The sequence below is a fragment of the Electrona antarctica genome (assembly GCF_951216825.1).
Source record: "Electrona antarctica genome assembly, chromosome: 19".
In the NCBI taxonomy this organism is placed as follows: domain Eukaryota; kingdom Metazoa; phylum Chordata; class Actinopteri; order Myctophiformes; family Myctophidae; genus Electrona; species Electrona antarctica.
The window spans coordinates 29,546,815-29,564,758 of record NC_136800.1 but is presented as its reverse complement, the minus strand read 5'-3'; the positions used below and the strand labels follow the sequence as shown (position 1 = coordinate 29,564,758).

The following is a 17,944-nucleotide window of genomic DNA, read 5'->3' as shown; positions in this document are numbered from 1 at the left end:
TTGCCACTACTGTTGGAGCAGCCATAAACTACACAGGTTCATCCTGATGTTCTGGGCATCTTTGTAAAGAGCAGGTAAAAGAGTAACATTTGAGCAGACTAACATCAGTCACTTCCTCATTCAATGTAGTAGAACAGCTGACTGTTTACACTGCAGCAATGTTTTCTCCGCTTACAGGAAATATGTTTGCTGCGACCAGGGGATGCGTATCTGAATGTGTCTATACTGTAGTGTAGGATGGTTTGCATATCCCTCATTTTCGATTTGAAAATAAACAGTTAATATAAACTATAGAATAAAAAGTAAAAACACATTTGGACTATGCTATAAGCCAGGCAAGCCCATGACTAATCAAAACCTATGAAATCAAATCATGAATTAATTAACACCGCGATCGCCCAGGACGAAGTTCAAGGTCCTCTCAATTAGTAACACCCAGCGCCCAGGACGAAGTATTATCAAAAAGACGGCGGTTATTGATATCAAAGCCGATAGCATTGCTCCACAGCCTGGGAGCGCCTGATGCGCAACATTCGATGTTGTGTAACAGTGGGACGTCATCGAAAATGTTCCACCCGTTTTGCCGACGAGACCGAAAATCTTAAAACGTTAATAACTCTTGATCTAAATCATCCCGTCCAATTCTAAGAAAAGATCAATGTGTTGGCTACATTTAGCTGCTACAGCCACATCCGGGATAACATCCGGTCCGTCTGTAAAAGTGCTCTGCTACTATAAACCGCCGGGCGCTATGATTTAACAGATTAAATAACCCCGAGCAATCGGAGTGGTAATGTTTTTCTTTTGTTTTCTTCTAATAATAAAGGTATATAAAGACAGCTTTTTCAACACCGCACTCAAGCCACAGATACTCGGGCTGCTTTCTGACATCCTGGGCCCAGCCACTGCAGCGGTGCAACAGGTTGGTGAGGAGAGTTCTGCAGTGAGCGTCTCCGAGCCCCCACAGAAGGTTACCACAGACTGGTTTGCATGCCATGTATAATAAACTGTTGGCTGAAGATGCAGGGCAACATGAACCTGCTGACAGCAACGCAACATCACCACAGATTACTTTTTACCTGTCAGAGCCAGTTGTAAAAATAGATAAAGAAACTAAACAAACCACAATCAAGCCAAGGCCAATGAAGGCCGCTTTCCTCTCTCGCACAAGCAGCACGATCCCATCTCTGTGTACCTTGCACAAGCGTAGATAGCGAGCGTCTTTTCAGTACAGCAGGACTTATCGATGAGAAGAGGAACAGGTTAACTGCCAAAAATGCTGAGATGCTTATATTTAGCAACGCAAACCTGCCATTCATGCTGCTTAATCAGAAGTAAGCTTTGAGTCTGATCCTAACCCCCCCCCTATCATTCTAAAAGTCAACTCAAGTAATGCCTCAGTTGAAATGGCAGGAGATATAGCCAGGCCTACAGATTGAGCTGCAATGTTGTTTTTTTACTTTTGTATATACTGTGCACTTTACTTTATTGCTCTCTCTCCCTACTCCTCTCGAAAGGCCACAGACACTACCTCAGCTGAAATAGATAGGCCTGCAGACAAGATATAGATTCATGTTTTGTTTATTGCTAATGTTGTGAACTTTGCACACTTATTATTCTGTCTGTTATCTCCTACATGCAGATAAATTGCCTTGAAACTATTATTTTATATTATTTTGGCTGTAGCCTGTTTATGTTGCAGTTTGAGTTTATTTTTTGGCAGGAAAGCTACAGTATTAGAGAGACTGTTGCAGTTGCACATCTGAACAGTGTACATAGTTCTTATTCTCATTTTTACAAAAAAGAAAAGCTTGTAGCTAATCTCCAGATTAAGAGATAGAGGGAAATGTTTATTGTTGGTGCACATGTGTGTTGTGCCTCTTAGGCCCCAATTACACTGGCAGCCAAATCCAGCCTGAATCAGATCTGAGCCACATCCAGATTGGAATCTGATTTGTTTAATCTGAAATGTTAGACTCATTTAAACCAATACGTGTATGTAACCTCCAAATTTTCCTTTAAGCTGCACTATGGGACTTTCCTCTTCCACCCCGGATTTGACCCTGGGTCTCCTGCACAACTGCTGACATTTTTACCTTTGAGTCTGCCTGCTTGCTCAGGGGATACATTGAATCTCGACCTTCAGCTGAAAATTTGTGTCAAACTAGAAACGGGATGGTGTCAAAGGTTATGTCTTACCTAGACATCTAAATGTCTCAATAGAAGAGCAGGGAGACAAAATGCAACCACCCCAATTGTATAGGTTAAATATTGTTTCAACATTTGAAACGTGTCGTGGACTTTGTTTGTTCCTATCGTATGGTTTAACAACAGTGGAGCAGAGGCGTATCTACAATAAGGCGAGGGCGAGGTCCAAATCCATTTCTGGCCTGGCCCAAAATCCATACAATGAGAAAACAAGGGGACAAAAACAAGACAGCAAGACAGCTGATTGGCCGTTGCGGTAGAGCGCAACCCTCAATCACCCATTGGAATGTAAACGCAAGCCTTTCAGCCTTTGTAGTCTGGCAGGTATATCTCTTTGAAAACCTTTAGTGCTACGAGTGTGCGCGGGGAGACGACAATTAACACATCTTGCCTGTCCAAAATGTAATTCTTGCCTCCCCAAAATGTAATTCTTGCCTGTCCAAAATGTAATTCTTGCCTCCCCAAAATGTAATTCCTGGAAACGCCACTGCAGTGGAGCAACAGTTCTTACCGTCACGGACTTCAAGGTCATGCCGTGGTAGGTTCCCATGGTGTCGATCTTAAAACCCTCCGTTTCTGGGGGTAGAGAATAGGATTCATAACAAGTTAATAAATCCATAATAAATAACTTAATGAAATAATATCTATATAGATCTATATATTGGGCATGTTATAAGTGAAAGTAAAAAAAAAACTAAAACTAAAAAGTAAGGCAATCTACAATGTCACGACACGTCATGAGGTAGATTGGCCATGTTCACGACAAAAATAAATGAAACCGCTTCTCAATTACCGGTATTTGATTAATCCAAAAAATAACTGATAGAATAATCTCTAAGAAGAAAATTGATAGTTGCAGCCCTGTTGTATATGCCACCACATTTGATGTTTAATATCATGGTCAGGCAGAAACCGCCAATTTCCATATTTTTTATGTTTTTCCATAAATGAATACTGTACTACTTGATCATATTACAGTGTCACACAAAAGCATCAAAAGTAGCAGATCTCCAAACGTGGCACTTTTTCTGAAAATCATGACATGAGGTTTCCACCCGACAGACGATAATAAACACTACAAAGCTTAACATAATTAGCAACATGAACTGCAGACAGTTACCCACAAATACCACAGTAAATAGCACTGTTGTACCACCCACCCACTTCTGGACGATTCACTTAAAGGGGAAAACCACCCATTTTCAACATTTTACTATGTCATTAATATACCTTAGAGCGTGTGGAAATAATAAAAAAGTCCCCCCATTTTGTGTTTCCTAGAACTGTAATTATTTAAAAAATCATTAACATGGTGAAACACATCTTGATGACATCATCAAGATGTGTTTCACCAAGTTAATGATTTTTTTCAGACCTCTAGTTCTAGGAAACACAGGGGAACTTTTTTATTATTTCCACACAACAGCTCTAAGGTACATTAATGACATAGTAAAATGTTGAAAATGAGTGGAATGCCCCTTTAAGGGCCAAGATTACACATATTTTAAAATGCAAATTGCAAAAAAACAAACAAAAAAAGAGTTCACTGTAAACGCATAAAAACACTTAAAACCTACACACTTTATTGACCAGGTCCCGAAGTGCCTATACTAGGATGCACCAGCAATTCCCTCCAAAACCTCAGCCAAAAAAACCCCAACAAGCTTGCATCGTGACACATGTGAGCTTGTAGATGTGCTATTTTCACTGAATGTGTGCGCGTTTTTAAAGACTCACCCTCTTTTCCTTTGAACCTCTCCTGATCGTATCTGTTGTAGGCAGCTGGGACGGGCTGTTTGTTCCTGATGGAAGAGTCCTGGACACAACAAACACACAGTTACCATTTTGGTACCATGTTTGTCTACTCAGTCTGTGTCTAAGGGTTGGAAAGTGGACAGCTCTATATATATATATTGTTTTCATGCAAGAACAATGGCTTCTATTTCAGAATGCTAATTTTCCAGGAAGAGAAAGGTTGGAGGTTCTATTAGCTTTCAACTGCCTTTGAAGACGGTAGAGGCAGATTTCTGACTTGTCCACAGTCCACCAATGAGACACGGTCGAGCAGATGGAAATGGTGCCATCTTCTGAGAATTAGTAAGGAGCAATTATCCGAAGATAAGATTGAAAATGGCTCAAGTGCTCCTTAAATAATTATACTACAAATACAAAAAACAAAAATACATGTTTCTAATGGAAGGACACAACACATTACACCGAGTGGTGAATAAAGTTCTGAGCCTGTTCGGTGCCCTTGGTAAAGGGTTTAATAATGGCTGGCCTTCACTGACGGCAGACCCCCACAGTTAATTTCAAGGTCCATTTCTTGGGGGGAATGATACAGGCATGGAGCAGCTTTTAATGGAGCCACCAGAGAGAGCTCTCTGCAAGGTTCATCAGCGACAGCGTTTAGCTGAGCATGAGGCGTGTTGGAATTAATTTAGCAGAAAAGCACACGTCTGGAATGCCAAATGCCTTTACAATATCTTCACCTGGATTTAATTAAAGTTAGTGTAACCCCATATCATTTTGACATACAGCAGTAGGTCAAAATAGCAGACCTATAAGCTTAAGATTAGCTATTTTTGCTGACTGTTCATCCATTTTCTACAATTTGTTTTACTGCCAATCATCTAGAAGCCCTTCCATTTAGGGCAGTGGTTCTCAAAGTCTTTCCCTTCAATTTAAAAACATTTGAGAACCAATTAATCACTGATGATATTCCAACAGGTGTTTCAGGACTCCTAGGGGGTCCACCAAATCTTTAGGCGATAGGAACCTATTTTTATATTAACCTCTTAAACCTAGATGACCCATTTTGGGGGGGAAAATCTGCCAAAAATGGCATGCGAGCTTGTAGATCTGCCATTTTTGGAAATGTTTAATCTGCAACGCAATGTTATGTAGTGGTGGTCCCTGCTTCATCTCTCGCTCAGCTAAGGGTTCTTTGGCCTGGAAGCCATTGAGGTTGGGTTGGGGGTTGTTCTCACCACTTGGGTGGCGTTCTGTGCTGGTCTCTGCTCCGGTGCGCGACCCTCCTCTCTAGCTTTCACAGACTGAAGGATGGCGAAGATGTTTTTGGAGAAGTTCTGGAAATTACACGAGACAAGAGACTGTCAAAACCTCCAGCCAACAGAAAAAACATTCAGAGGATGTCAAACACAATGTATGTACGGGTTGACATTTCAGCAGTTTACTGGAGATTAATTTAAACACTTAAAACGTTATCTTGTTGCCGTCAGGCCTGTTCAAAACTGTTACTTTTCAAGAAATGGAACAATAGACCCCATGTTACGATGGACAGGCTCTTGTTAATACTTATAATAATCGATTACATTTGAATTAAAATCCCACACAATCAACCACTTTTACTTAATTTTCCAAAATATTCAAAATAGCTGATCTACAAGCTCCATGAGCTTGTAATTCATTTGACCTTTTTTTGTGTACAATTACTTACAAAAAAGAAAAAACTTTTTGTAAACTAATGCCCTACTTGATCATACTACAGCATCACACAAAAGCATACTTTTGGCCTTTTTAAAATTTGAATCTGGAAAAGTAACAGTTTGACAGCTTTGTCAGGTTTCCACCCGACAAAGACAATGTATGCATGTCAGTTTATAACAGCCAGAGAGCTATATCCATCTTGACGCAGTGCTGCCATCTACAGGCAAAGGTTCATTATTACAGCAGCGAGATAACCAACATGTGGTGAGGACATTTTAAGTGGGCCAGCAAATAATTGGCAAAACATTTTAAATTATATAAACATGAATATAAAAAATATATACATATGTAAATAAATATGTCATGGTATTTATTTTCCTTTAAAACCTATAAACATGCGTTTTCATTGTAATAAATAGGAACAATCGATTGATCATTAAAATAAACATGCTCTGCAGCTCTGACATAAAGCAGGTGGCCCACCCATCTGATGGGTTACTGTATGTGGATTCATGACTGGTATTTAATCTGGAACGAAAATGAATGTATGACAAACTGTCAGTGTATGTGTGTGTGTGTGTGTGTGTACAAACACAGCCGTGCAAATGAGTAACAGTAATTAGTAATTACTGATAACATACAATACATTCTACAGCATTGGTTCTCAAAGTGGGGTCCTTGAGGGGGTTCCAGTGGGTACCACCCAGCAAAGGTAGGTACTTTGCAGAAGATGCTTGTCTCACGTTTGAGATTTTAAACAGACTTGAACATCCATCACTGAAACAATTTATAGATCGAAGGGACAGTGGTGCCAGAATAACCAGGGCAACTACCAGAGGGGCCTGCGAAATGCCAACCAGATGTAGTGTTTGGTAAAACAGTCTTCTCTGCTAGAGCCTCCCATCACTGGAACAGTCTCCCTAAAGAAGTAAGAGATACCTCCAACTATTTGACCTTCAAATTTAACCTTAAGAGGTGGCTTAAAGCAAACCAAATCTGTAATCACAAGTAATTGTTAGCTCCCTTTGTCACTGGTGTCACTTATCACTTTTCACTGTAATTGTTCTGTCTCCTGTACTATTTTGACTTGTTTTTGTACTGTATGTTTTTGTATGGATACTTTTATTACCACTTTTAAGAGCCTGATCAGAGACTACAGATGAAAATTAGCTTCTGGCTAACTCTGGCCCATTTACCCATCGATTTGAAGAAATTATGTGTTGATTAATGTGCATCATCCCTGTTAAATACATAATTAAAATAAATAGTAGTGAATGACAAGCAGCCAATGTATCCATTATTTAGATGATGGCTATTCCAACATTTTGACAAATAGCAAAACTTCTCTTCTTGGGGGTCTCTGGCACAAAACCTTTTCAGATGGGGGTCCACGGCCTAATCAATATCAATTTGGGGGTCCTCGACATGAAAAAGTTTGAGAACCATTGTTCTACAGCAGGGGTGCCCACACATTTGACTTGAGAGCTACTTTCAAAATGACCAGCTCAACAAGATCTACCCAGGAAAAAAAAAAGAATTATTCCATTGCTGAAAATAGTTTAAACTGTACCTGAGGGGGCGTTACATATAAGACAAACACACATGAAGGAATGGGAAATGGAATTGGTAGAGTTATTTTTGTATATAACTTTGTAATACTGACGCTTGTGCGCAACACTCAAAAAGTATTGCTTTGTGGGTTTGAGCTGACATGCCCTTTTGATGTCAAACAAACAAGTCAAGGGGCAGATACATTTTTTAATATATATATATATATATATATATATATATATATATATATATATATATATATATATATATATATATATATATTTTGTTAGGGGCATGTCATGGTCTACTTGCACAGGCTTTGTGATCTACTGGTAGATCACGATCTACCTTTTGGGCACCCCTGTTCTACAGCATGTGTTGACTGAGTCATGACATTTGTGTGACAGGACACAACTGTGTGAAGTAGGCCTGTCACCATTATTACACAATCGCCTGACCGCAATTACTTTTCATAATCGTCAGCATTGTTTCTATTAATCTGCATAAACCCATATGCTGAAAAAGAGCAGAAATAACCAATGTACAAGCTCACAACATGCCACAATGCGATGCATTGGTCATAGCACATTATCCATTTTGATTACTGGCACCAGGCATTTTTTTGTATAGTGGATGTGTCATATGCGCCCACAAAGCCTACTTAAAAGGCAAACAGAATTGTTTGTTGCAATGTTCAATGCCAAAAACCAAATTAAATCGTATATCACAATCATTTTATTTGTATGACAATAAATCTGCAACTAAAATGTTACGATGGTGACTGGACTGGAGGTTGGAACTGACCTTGCCGCTGCTCTGAAGAATGGTGGTACGGGTTCTCCAGACCCTCTCTCTGCTGACGATGTCCCTGGTGACGTCCACCTCCGCATCAACGAAGCTCCTCTGCTTCAGGGTGATGTCATCGTCCAGATCCGTTTTGATGGTGGAACGCTTCTTGGCCATGATCTTGGCCTTAATGGCCGCGATTTTCTCCACAGACATGGCCTCGGACAACGACCTGGGACACAGGAAGAAACAGGGTTGTGTTCAGATTTATGAAAAGACGCACAGATACGTTTTTATTTCTGCTGTAGTTAAAGATTTGAATACACTGGTTTAGTTTTCTTCCTCAGTTCAAATTAAATCTACACGTGGTTGAGGCAAAGTTTTTGGCCTATCCTGATTGGAATCAGACTGCGGGCCCTGCAAAATCCCACATCCTCCCACAATTAACCAGAAACAGAGCTTATACACTTTAGCACAGGGGTGTCCAAACTTGGGGGGAATATTACAAAATACAAAACACCCAATGGCCAACTACATCTCCTGACATAATGTACCTTCGGACTGTAACAAAGTCACATACATATGCATCGCATTTAAACTACTCTATTTTAACTATCATCATCAATATTTAATATCAATGATCTTTTGTCAGGTGTGTGCAGCCTTTTTTCACATTACCAAATGTAACCAGCCCAGCAAGGTCATAAAAATAATGAAATACAAGGAACACTGACAAATTATACTCTGGGAAATGCCCAGGTTAATAAACTTTATGTTAAAAATGTCCCATACTGTTGGGCAGAATTGTAGCAATAATACAATAGAGGGTATGCGCGTGACATCATCGCACCCGCAAGTTATGCGGGAATGCCTACAAAGTGACAAAAAACTACTTTCTGGCCTTGACAGCCCATACATCCAAACTGAAAAGTCCTATCTGATTGTATTAAACGACATTAAACAACCTTTAACTCACTTTGCCACTCGCTTTATGCATGCGCATACCCTCTATTCAGGTATGAAGCTGTGGGGTGGGCTGCACTTTGGATAATCCTTGCTTTAGCAAGTTATGACATATCTCAGACATATGAATATGTCTAAGAATAACGTAATTTCTCTTACTGTGCTGGACATCGCACATGGAGTCTCTCTCTCTCTCTTGTATAATACTTTGAGCAACTCCTCACAAATAAACAACCCCTCTCTCGTGCACGCCTGTTCAATCTCATTCTGTTTGGGTAAACGCCTAATGTTTTTCGATCAAATGGAAATACTGCTGGTTTAGCGGGACTACAGTAAACGATACATTTGCGGGATGGTGCAGGACCAACTAAATGGGACTTAGTTCTTTGTTGCGGGCAGGAGCGGCAGACAGACGGTCACTGCGGGCGGTCAAAGAATGAAATCATTGCTGGAGCGGGCGGGAGTAATCCAATGGGAGCGGGTGGGAGTGGGATTAATAAAACACTCCCGCACAGGGCTCTAGGCTGAAGCTCAAAGCTTATTAATGCCCATCCTTTGTGAGTTTACTTTATAACATTTAAGTTGTCAGTTCATAGTGAATGAACACACGATATATATTTTTTACATTCAAGACTACTTAAACAAACACTCAACAATATTAGATTCAAGACTGTTTCGTCGCACGATGGCGACGGCCAATGAAAATAGCCGATCTACAAGCATCGCAAGGCCTTGTGAGCTTGTAGATCAGCTATTTTCGGCATTACTTAGGTCAACGTCATTACACTGTTACCCTAGCAACTACTGCTACTACTGGTCGGTGATGTCTGAATACACAAATCTGATCACACGCAAATAATCGTGTGGATGATCAGTCCGAAATCTCAGATATGAGAATGAATTTGGATTTGCCTGCAGTATGAACAAACTAGAAGGAACACAACTTTTAAACAAAAACGATGACACATATGTCTTGGGTGCACTGCACAGCTCCAAAAAGTAGCAACATGGTAAACGGACAAGTGTATATGCCTTAATCAGCATAGAAGGCATAGAGCCGAAAGGTTCCCGGGCCAATGACAGAACATGAGTGCTGGCATTATTATTATTATTTTTTATACAGGCTGAACAAAGCCTTGGTTCCCAAAGTGGGGTCCGGGGACCCCAAGGGGTCCTTGAGGTAGTTCCAGGGGGTCCCCAGCTAAATGATAATTAGGAACCAAATGGACCCTTATGGGTCTGTAACTCAGAGAGTGTACAAATGGAACCAAATGGGCCCAGGGTCCATTTGGTTCCATTTGTACACTCTCAGAGTTAAATTAACTCTCAGAGATAGAAATGCCATTAAATGGGAGTCCGTAGCCTAATGCATATCAAAGTCAGGGTCCTTGAAATGAAAATGGTTCAAAATCACCATTAGGAGCCGTAAAAAAAATCTTCTCTTTTGAGGGTCCTTGGCATATATTTTCGAATGGGGGTCCGCAGGCTAATGAGTGTCAATTTGGGGGACCTTGACATGAAAAAGTTTGGGAACCACTGCCTTACAGTATCTATTCTAAAAGCACTGATGAAAGCACAGGTACCTGATCTGGTCAGTCTGCACGCTGCCTTCTTTGTGGCCCTCCAGACGCGCAGCGAGACGCTCCTTATCCAGACGTACCCGTTCCTCATCCTAAAGAACAAGAACATGGGAGTCTTTTAATTCACAATTCAACTGAACGGATATCATTGCTTCAGTCATCCAACAAAATTATCAGTGACAATATATCAACTAAAAAAGTATTTTTTCTGTGCTTGAGCTTACTGTACGAGTGTGTTGTTTTGCCACATATGGTTAAAGCTGCAATCCACAACTTTCAAGTCCTATCTGGGATTCAAACTCTGTTCCCAAGCCGAAATTTCACCTGTTGAGCTATAAGGACAGCTCGTTTGGGCATAGGTTATTAGACCTTCCTGATCCTACCCGACCATAGAATTGAAATGTGTCGATAGAAGATCAGGGAGACCAACTAACTACAAACCACCACAGCTGTGCATTATATTAACAAACTCTACCATACAGATTTATCAAAATATTGTATTCACTAAAGGATATGTTATGGCTTAGTAACAAGAATCTTGTTTTTTTTGTTTTGTTTCATTGATTCAGTCTCATTCGCTGCAGTCAGCTGACATATGAACCAAATGGGGCTGTGGGATACAGATACGCGCTTTGTTTAGACTTTATGGAACTGCAATAAATTCTGTTTAGGTTGGTCTGTTCACTGGCAACAACTGAATAATTTGTTTGGCATTATGACTTTCATGACTAGTTACATGCAGTGATATATCTGACGACGATACACAAAAGAACAACATACAGTGATGTTGTGGATGCACTCTAGCCAAATCAAAATATTTGTACATTTAAAAACTCAAAATATTTGTACATTTAAAAACTGTGTACATTGGTTACTATAACTATAATCTACCTGATCTTGAGGCCTACAAAAATAAATAAAAAAATACGTTTTTCTTTTCTTATCAACTAGTCAACTAGTACTAACAAGGTCGACTAGTGGATTTAGTTGCTTAATGCCCTAACACACACACACACGTATGTGTGTGTGTGTTATCAGATCAAAAAGGGGTGTCCAGGGCGTGCCACATGTGGCCTTTGGCCTGGCAGCACGTCGTGTGTTCGGTAGGGATGGAGCTCGTTAATTTTTATTGATAACGATCACCTTATCGATCAGGCTTATCGAGCCGGGTTCTTATCGAGCCCACTATCGAGCATGTTCTATTATTTTGTGGAAAGACAGGAGACAATAAATTCAGAACAGAACCAGTAACTTTTACTAGGGCCGTCAAATACAGTACATTTCTAACAGACAATTGACCTTTTTACCAATAAAATATGAAAGAAACTGTTACACTTAAGTGTTATTGTGTTTATCCGGGCTCCATCCCTAGTGTTCGGGTCCAGTAAATAACGACCTTTGCTGCATGTCTCGTCCCTTCTCTCTCTCTCTCCTGTCTATCTTCACTTGATACTATCAATAAAGGCAGAAAAGCAAAACAATAAAAAAAGGGGTGTCCATTTACCTCAACCCTTGGCTTTTTAGCCTCAGATGACACTTCATCTGCTGCTCGTTTGACTGAGAAGGGAAAAGAGAGAAAGAGGAAAAAAAGAGCAGCCATTAACTTTCCTGGATTAAGTGTTAGATAGGTGGCATAGTTGATATTTTAGTAAGGATCAAAACATAGTAGACAAAAGGTGCCGAATTCTCTGCAATAATTACACGACCTAGTATACCTTGCGTTGGCCTTTGCAGACCTATTTCTATGGGGGCACTTCTGTCGATGCTTGTTGAAGTAGCTGTAGGAAAAAAAAGACACAGGAGTCAGTTACCCATTAACCCGACAACAACTGTCAACTATTGCAATGATTCTCAAGCCGTTTGCCGGGGCCATGGCGATATTGTAAGTGAACCCTGCAAATAATTGTCAAACTAAGATTTTAATGGTAACATTAATATTAAAAAGTGATACCAATAAATAAGAACTTAAAGCATAGCCTACTAAGTTAGGTCCACTGATACAGAAAAGGTCCACTGATACAGAAAAGGTTGAGAACCACAGAACTATTGTATAACAGCCTCACAACGTACACAACACCCAACTACAATACAATCAACAAGTTGAAACTATAGCTCAATGAAACCACATAATAAAAATAAAATCATGTGGCTCTCTGAATCCACCTGGGAATGGCATTGTTCCAATGTACATCTCAGATATCATATGAACTGAAATGAATTCCACAAAAGTGTGCACAAGAACTTTGGCACCAGCAGTGATCAAATTAGCTCCGGACAATTACTGAACTTAAAGACAGCTAGATGCCCGCAGAGCTACACTGTGAAAACAGAACCAGTTACGCTGACATTCAGTTCAATAGGCCTATCTCACAGCCCGCTTTCCACGCCCACTTCCGGTAAATAGTGGTGTCTTTAACATTAGCATTTACACGTTTTTTTCTCTGGAGAATCTAAGTACATTTTCTAATGTAAAAACGTGACAGACCAATATTATTATGAAGCAAACAAGATGGTAAATCAGCTCGAACAGATAGAACAAACCTTACCTTGAGAAAACAAAAGTTGTAGACTTCTTAAATTAACATGTAGCGTCTATGGAGTGACGTCACGCTATCACCACTAAGCCCGAAAGGGGGCGTATTAAGGGGGGCGGGGCAATTCTGTGAGATAGGCTTATAGTCATTGCAAATATCACTTACAACTTTCGCCATTGAGATAGAACAGCAGGCCCTTTCGATCCGGTCTTCTGACGACTGGAATGTTTTCCGTCTATTTTAAACAAGAAAATCAAATGCATGAGTGCAATTCCTCTATTTATTTTCATCATAACTGATTTGGCATAAGGAAAGAGGTTCATTTGAAATTAAACCTATGCCGATAGTAAGAATTATTCCAAGTGACTTACAGCAGCCCTTCGCACATACGATGGATGAGAGAGATGCACATTGTTGAGCAAAAACAAAATTGAGTCAAGAGTATAATACTCCTTTGGCTGCCCCTCCTTTCCAGTTCTGAAAGAAGAAAACAGAAGAGATAACAGTTAAAAAGACAGGTTTGGACTCAGGAGTCACCATTATTTTGTGAGATACTAGAAAAAAGTAAACCAAAACTACTCTATTAGGTAATTATATCAGAGCTGCACGATTTGGGAAAAATATATAATAGACAAATGTTGCGAATTAGTTAATTTGCAATGAGTCAAGCTTCGTTCTGTTTGTTTATATATATATATAGTTTAAAAAACAGGCAGCTTGCGCACATCCAGTTCCTCGCTGGTGCTGGACAAAAGGCAGATGCATACAGGGAAGGAGAAGTCTGCACACAGCCTTAGCTCCAACAGTGTTTATTATTATTATACAGGGAAGGAGAAGTCTGCACACAGCCTTAGCTCCAACAGTGTTTATTATTATTATTATTATTATACAGGGAAGGAGAAGTCTGCACACAGCCTTAGCTCCAACAGTGTTTATTATTATTTAAAACACCGACATTCTTCTGAACACAACGTTTCAGGAGTGAGCGGCCTTCATCAGATGACAGTCACTCATAGCAGAATTCATAAAACGAGCTTTTCTCCAGGGGATAACTGGAAAGACTTTTCAAATAAAAGCCTCCTAAGCTTTGACAAAAACAAAAGGTGATAAAAACGTTCAAGGTGTTGAACCCCAAATCTCTTCTGGTCAAGGTCAAGCAAGTGTAAGATTGTCAGCACTGACGTAAAGTACACTGACTACAGTATATGACTTCTTCTAGCCAATCCTAGACTATGGTCCATTTTAGTGAGAGTGAAATTAATATTGTACTGTATTCATGGACCAAACATTACCTACTTTAAAACAGTACAAGTCCATTTTTGGGCCACCATCTCTTATGCAATTAATTGCAGTCTGCAATTTGGATATAACAGTAACACAGAATGCTATTGTGATACATTTGGGGTCAATTGATGTATCAACCTTAAACATCAGTAGTCAGGTGATGAGCCCTTTAATGATAACATTATAGGTCACGTGGCACTGTGCGAAACACCTGGTAAATGTGCTTTGGTAAAAACTTCTTCCTTCCATGATCCATCATTTTTTTCAGTTCTCAGTTTTAGGAGAAAACTACTGCAACGAACTCAAGTTAGACCCAAGCCCTTTTCGGGACCTTTAGTTTACCTTTCTGTATTTGGGACGTCCGAAGTCCCAAATACAGAAAGGTAAACTAGGGTCCCGAAAGGGGCTAGTTAAGTTAGACCAGACAGTTCGTTTCTTCTGATCAGGATGCTGCAAACATCAACATTAGTCCCGAGACGTCCTCATACCAACATCCATGAGGACAATCAGGACATTACTGATACCCCCGTTCGCAAGCAACACAACACCAGCTATGCTTTTAAATCGCAAAGAATTAACTGCGTCTAGCGTCACAGACAGGCACAACCCGTATTCGTATGGACTTTACACACTTAGAGCAGAAGTGGTGTAACCTTGAGCCCAACACTAAGATACCATAAGATATTATTATACAAACACAAACAAGGGACCGGGAAAAGTTAAAGCATTTTAACCTCCTAGTCGTAACACTAAGTTGCTACTTAGCCTGTCGTTAGCCTGCTGTTGCTAAAGGCCTACAGAACGCATTTCTCCAGCCGTCCAAAGTGAGCCTTACCCCCAGATGATGTAGTTGGTCTTGACATTTTTGGGCCAGGAGAACTCCCCGAATATCACCTCGTCTCCTTTGGCGACGATCTCCTTCTTCTGGATGTTGTACTGACGGAGAACACTCAACACGTCCGCCATCTTCACTCGTCTTCACGAAGTGTGTTTATGGAAGGACCCCGGTTATCAACACCGTGGTGGCCTCGCAGGATGCCTGATGTCACTGTGACAAGCATGCAGTGTGGCACAACCGTCTGCAAGTTTTCTCTAAAAAGTAGTGTACTAAAAAAAGTGTATTATTTATAAGGTCGCAGTTAACTATGAAACGTCACGTCACGTCACGTCACTCACAATCGTCACTCAATCTGTCACTGACACTCACAATCCTCGGCAGGTCTCGTGACATCACTATGACATCATCAGGGATGATAGTAAAATCCCCATACATTGGGAAAGCCATATTGTGCCTAAGCCTGTACATTCAAGACACTGCCCCCGCTGCCACCCTTAGATCTCCATATATGGAGCTGACCTGTTCTGACATTCCATATGTTGATCTGACCTCGATCACACCCTGTATACACTCAAGACACGCTCCATATATGGCCAGTGCCCAGGCGTCTACTGGTAATACGTACTGTACGACAATGTAGCCTACAATCTCTGTTACAATTAAGTTAGTAAAACGTCTTGTATTCAAATTGTACTTGAGTAAAACTACAAAAGTAAAAGTACCAGTAAGACGCCCTGAAAGAGAGAAGCCCTGGCGTGACGGCAGACTGCTGGGCGAGCGCTGGCGCTTTGGCATTGTGCATGGGTCAGAACAGAACAGGTCAGCTCCATATATGGAGATCTACATGTCTCAGTGTCTTCTTGAGTGTACAGGGTTTGATGTGGGCCCAGGTAGGGCCAGGGCCAGGCCTTCATTTTCGGGCCTGTTCAGAACTCTAGTTTTCGCCGGCTGCCGGGCGCTGCACTAATACATTTGGGACAGGCCCGTCTAGAGTTTGAATCGACAGGTATCAGTCAAAAGGTCTGATATACATAGGCTACACAGCAAAAACAAATCTCCATAAAAGGATTTTGCTAGTAGTGTTAACCGTGTTTATTACTGTATCGCCTATGTCTTTAAATGTCTTAATGAATTGAATACACAGGACCACAATGGGAACAATTTATATGCCCCTATATGGCTTTTTGTGTTATCCTTTGCAATCATTAAAATCATTCAACCACAATAAAAAAAGTATTCAACCAATCAACCACACTTTCTAAACACAATAGTTCAACATATTTAACACTACGACAATAGTTCCTTCTTTAGGCCTACTCTTTACCAGTTACGAGTTACTAATAAATGTCATTTAGACCCAAAATATGGGTGTAAACAGCTTAGTGAATTGGGCCCATTGTGTTTGAGGTTTCCCAGTGATGTTGGCCATCTGATGCTTTTAGTTTTTAGCCAGTGATTTGTTTTTTGAGTGGTGCAACCACTCCTATAGACAGCTATGTGTGTCCCTGGGTCCCTGGGTCTGTCTGTCTGTCTGTCCAAGCACGAAAATAGCGTTTGTTCACCACCAAGTGTCACTATTGCACAGCCTAACACACAGACACACACAGTACAGTACAGTACAGTACAGTACAGTACAGTACAGTACAGTACAGTACAGTACAGTACAGTACAGTACAGTACAGTACAGCACTACTCACTTCAGACGGGTCTGATTTTTTAAATAAAAAAGAATACTAACAAATAGGCCTAATAATCTTTCATCGTCTTGTGTGTTAACACAAGATATTTAAAGTTTACACCACACAGTAATAGCATTAAGGTGTTTCAGAAAACCTTCATATCTTAGAAGTGATGCCTACAGCGTTTCTGAGAACAAAAGCAATGTGAACTTGGACTCTTAAATGTGAAATCAACTGTTGGGATAGCCTTTCTGACTCGTGAAACAGCTCAGCATGCTTTTGCCACTTACTCAAAGGATGCAGTTATGATCTGGTTCAGCAGCCTGGCTCTCAATTGGTGTCTCCTTTATTTTCCCCACATCGATGTTATACACTGTTGTCTACATGAATGTGCAGCATGGTAAGACACATTAAACACAAACTGTGCTTTGAAAAGTTCATCAAATGTCCAGAGCGAGCGGTTTGCCTGGCATGGGATGAGATGCTGATCCATGACGATGCAGAACCTGTCAAACTTTCTCTTCTGACGCCCAACAGCAAGGACAGCAAGCAACTAGGGTTGAGATAAGGAAACATTAGACACGAATAATGTGCATGTGTGAAGGTCTTGCCATGCTCTCCACAGTAATAATAATAATAAACTTTATTTATATAGCACCTTATGACAAATGCAGCGCAAAGTGCTTTACAGAGCAATAAAAAGAGAAAAGCAAAAACATGAAATAGCATTAAAAAACAAAATAATCCCAAAGTAACATTAAAACAATAGCAAATAAAGAGCATAGAGATTTTTAAAAACTCAACTAAAAGCACGAGTCAAGAAGTAGGCCTAGGTCTTGAGCTGTGCTTTAAAGATGTCTGCATGCTGTCTAATGTGTCTGTCTCTACTGTGCAGTAGGATTTTATTCCAAGCCGTCAGCCCGTAGAAGCAGAAGGCTTCTACGTTGTTCTTCTGTGTTGTTTTTTCCTTATTACTGTGGCAGAGTGCAATCATGTAATCCGCTAAGGAACTCAAAACAAGGCCGGGTGAATACCAACCATTTGCCATTTTAGAAAAATGTTTGGAGGCAC

At 40.4% G+C, this 17,944-nt stretch overlaps 1 protein-coding gene across 2 annotated transcripts in view; it reads right to left on the bottom strand.

The window, feature by feature from the left end:
* cdc73 (cell division cycle 73, Paf1/RNA polymerase II complex component, homolog) overlaps positions 1 to 15,459 on the bottom strand; it is a 42,693-nt gene extending 27,234 nt beyond the window's left edge. For both annotated transcript variants that reach the window (XM_079529928.1, XM_079529929.1), the window contains exons 1-10: positions 15,192 to 15,459; positions 13,444 to 13,549; positions 13,238 to 13,307; positions 12,254 to 12,316; positions 12,043 to 12,095; positions 10,542 to 10,630; positions 8,014 to 8,227; positions 5,199 to 5,297; positions 3,946 to 4,024; positions 2,720 to 2,784 (exon numbers count right to left, since the gene is read on the bottom strand). In XM_079529928.1, coding sequence (XP_079386054.1) covers positions 2,720 to 2,784; positions 3,946 to 4,024; positions 5,199 to 5,297; positions 8,014 to 8,227; positions 10,542 to 10,630; positions 12,043 to 12,095; positions 12,254 to 12,316; positions 13,238 to 13,307; positions 13,444 to 13,549; positions 15,192 to 15,322 — 969 coding nt within the window. In that variant the 5' untranslated portion in view covers positions 15,323 to 15,459. The remainder of the gene's footprint in view (positions 1 to 2,719; positions 2,785 to 3,945; positions 4,025 to 5,198; positions 5,298 to 8,013; positions 8,228 to 10,541; positions 10,631 to 12,042; positions 12,096 to 12,253; positions 12,317 to 13,237; positions 13,308 to 13,443; positions 13,550 to 15,191) is intronic.
* Between the last annotated feature and the right edge of the window lie 2,485 nt (positions 15,460 to 17,944).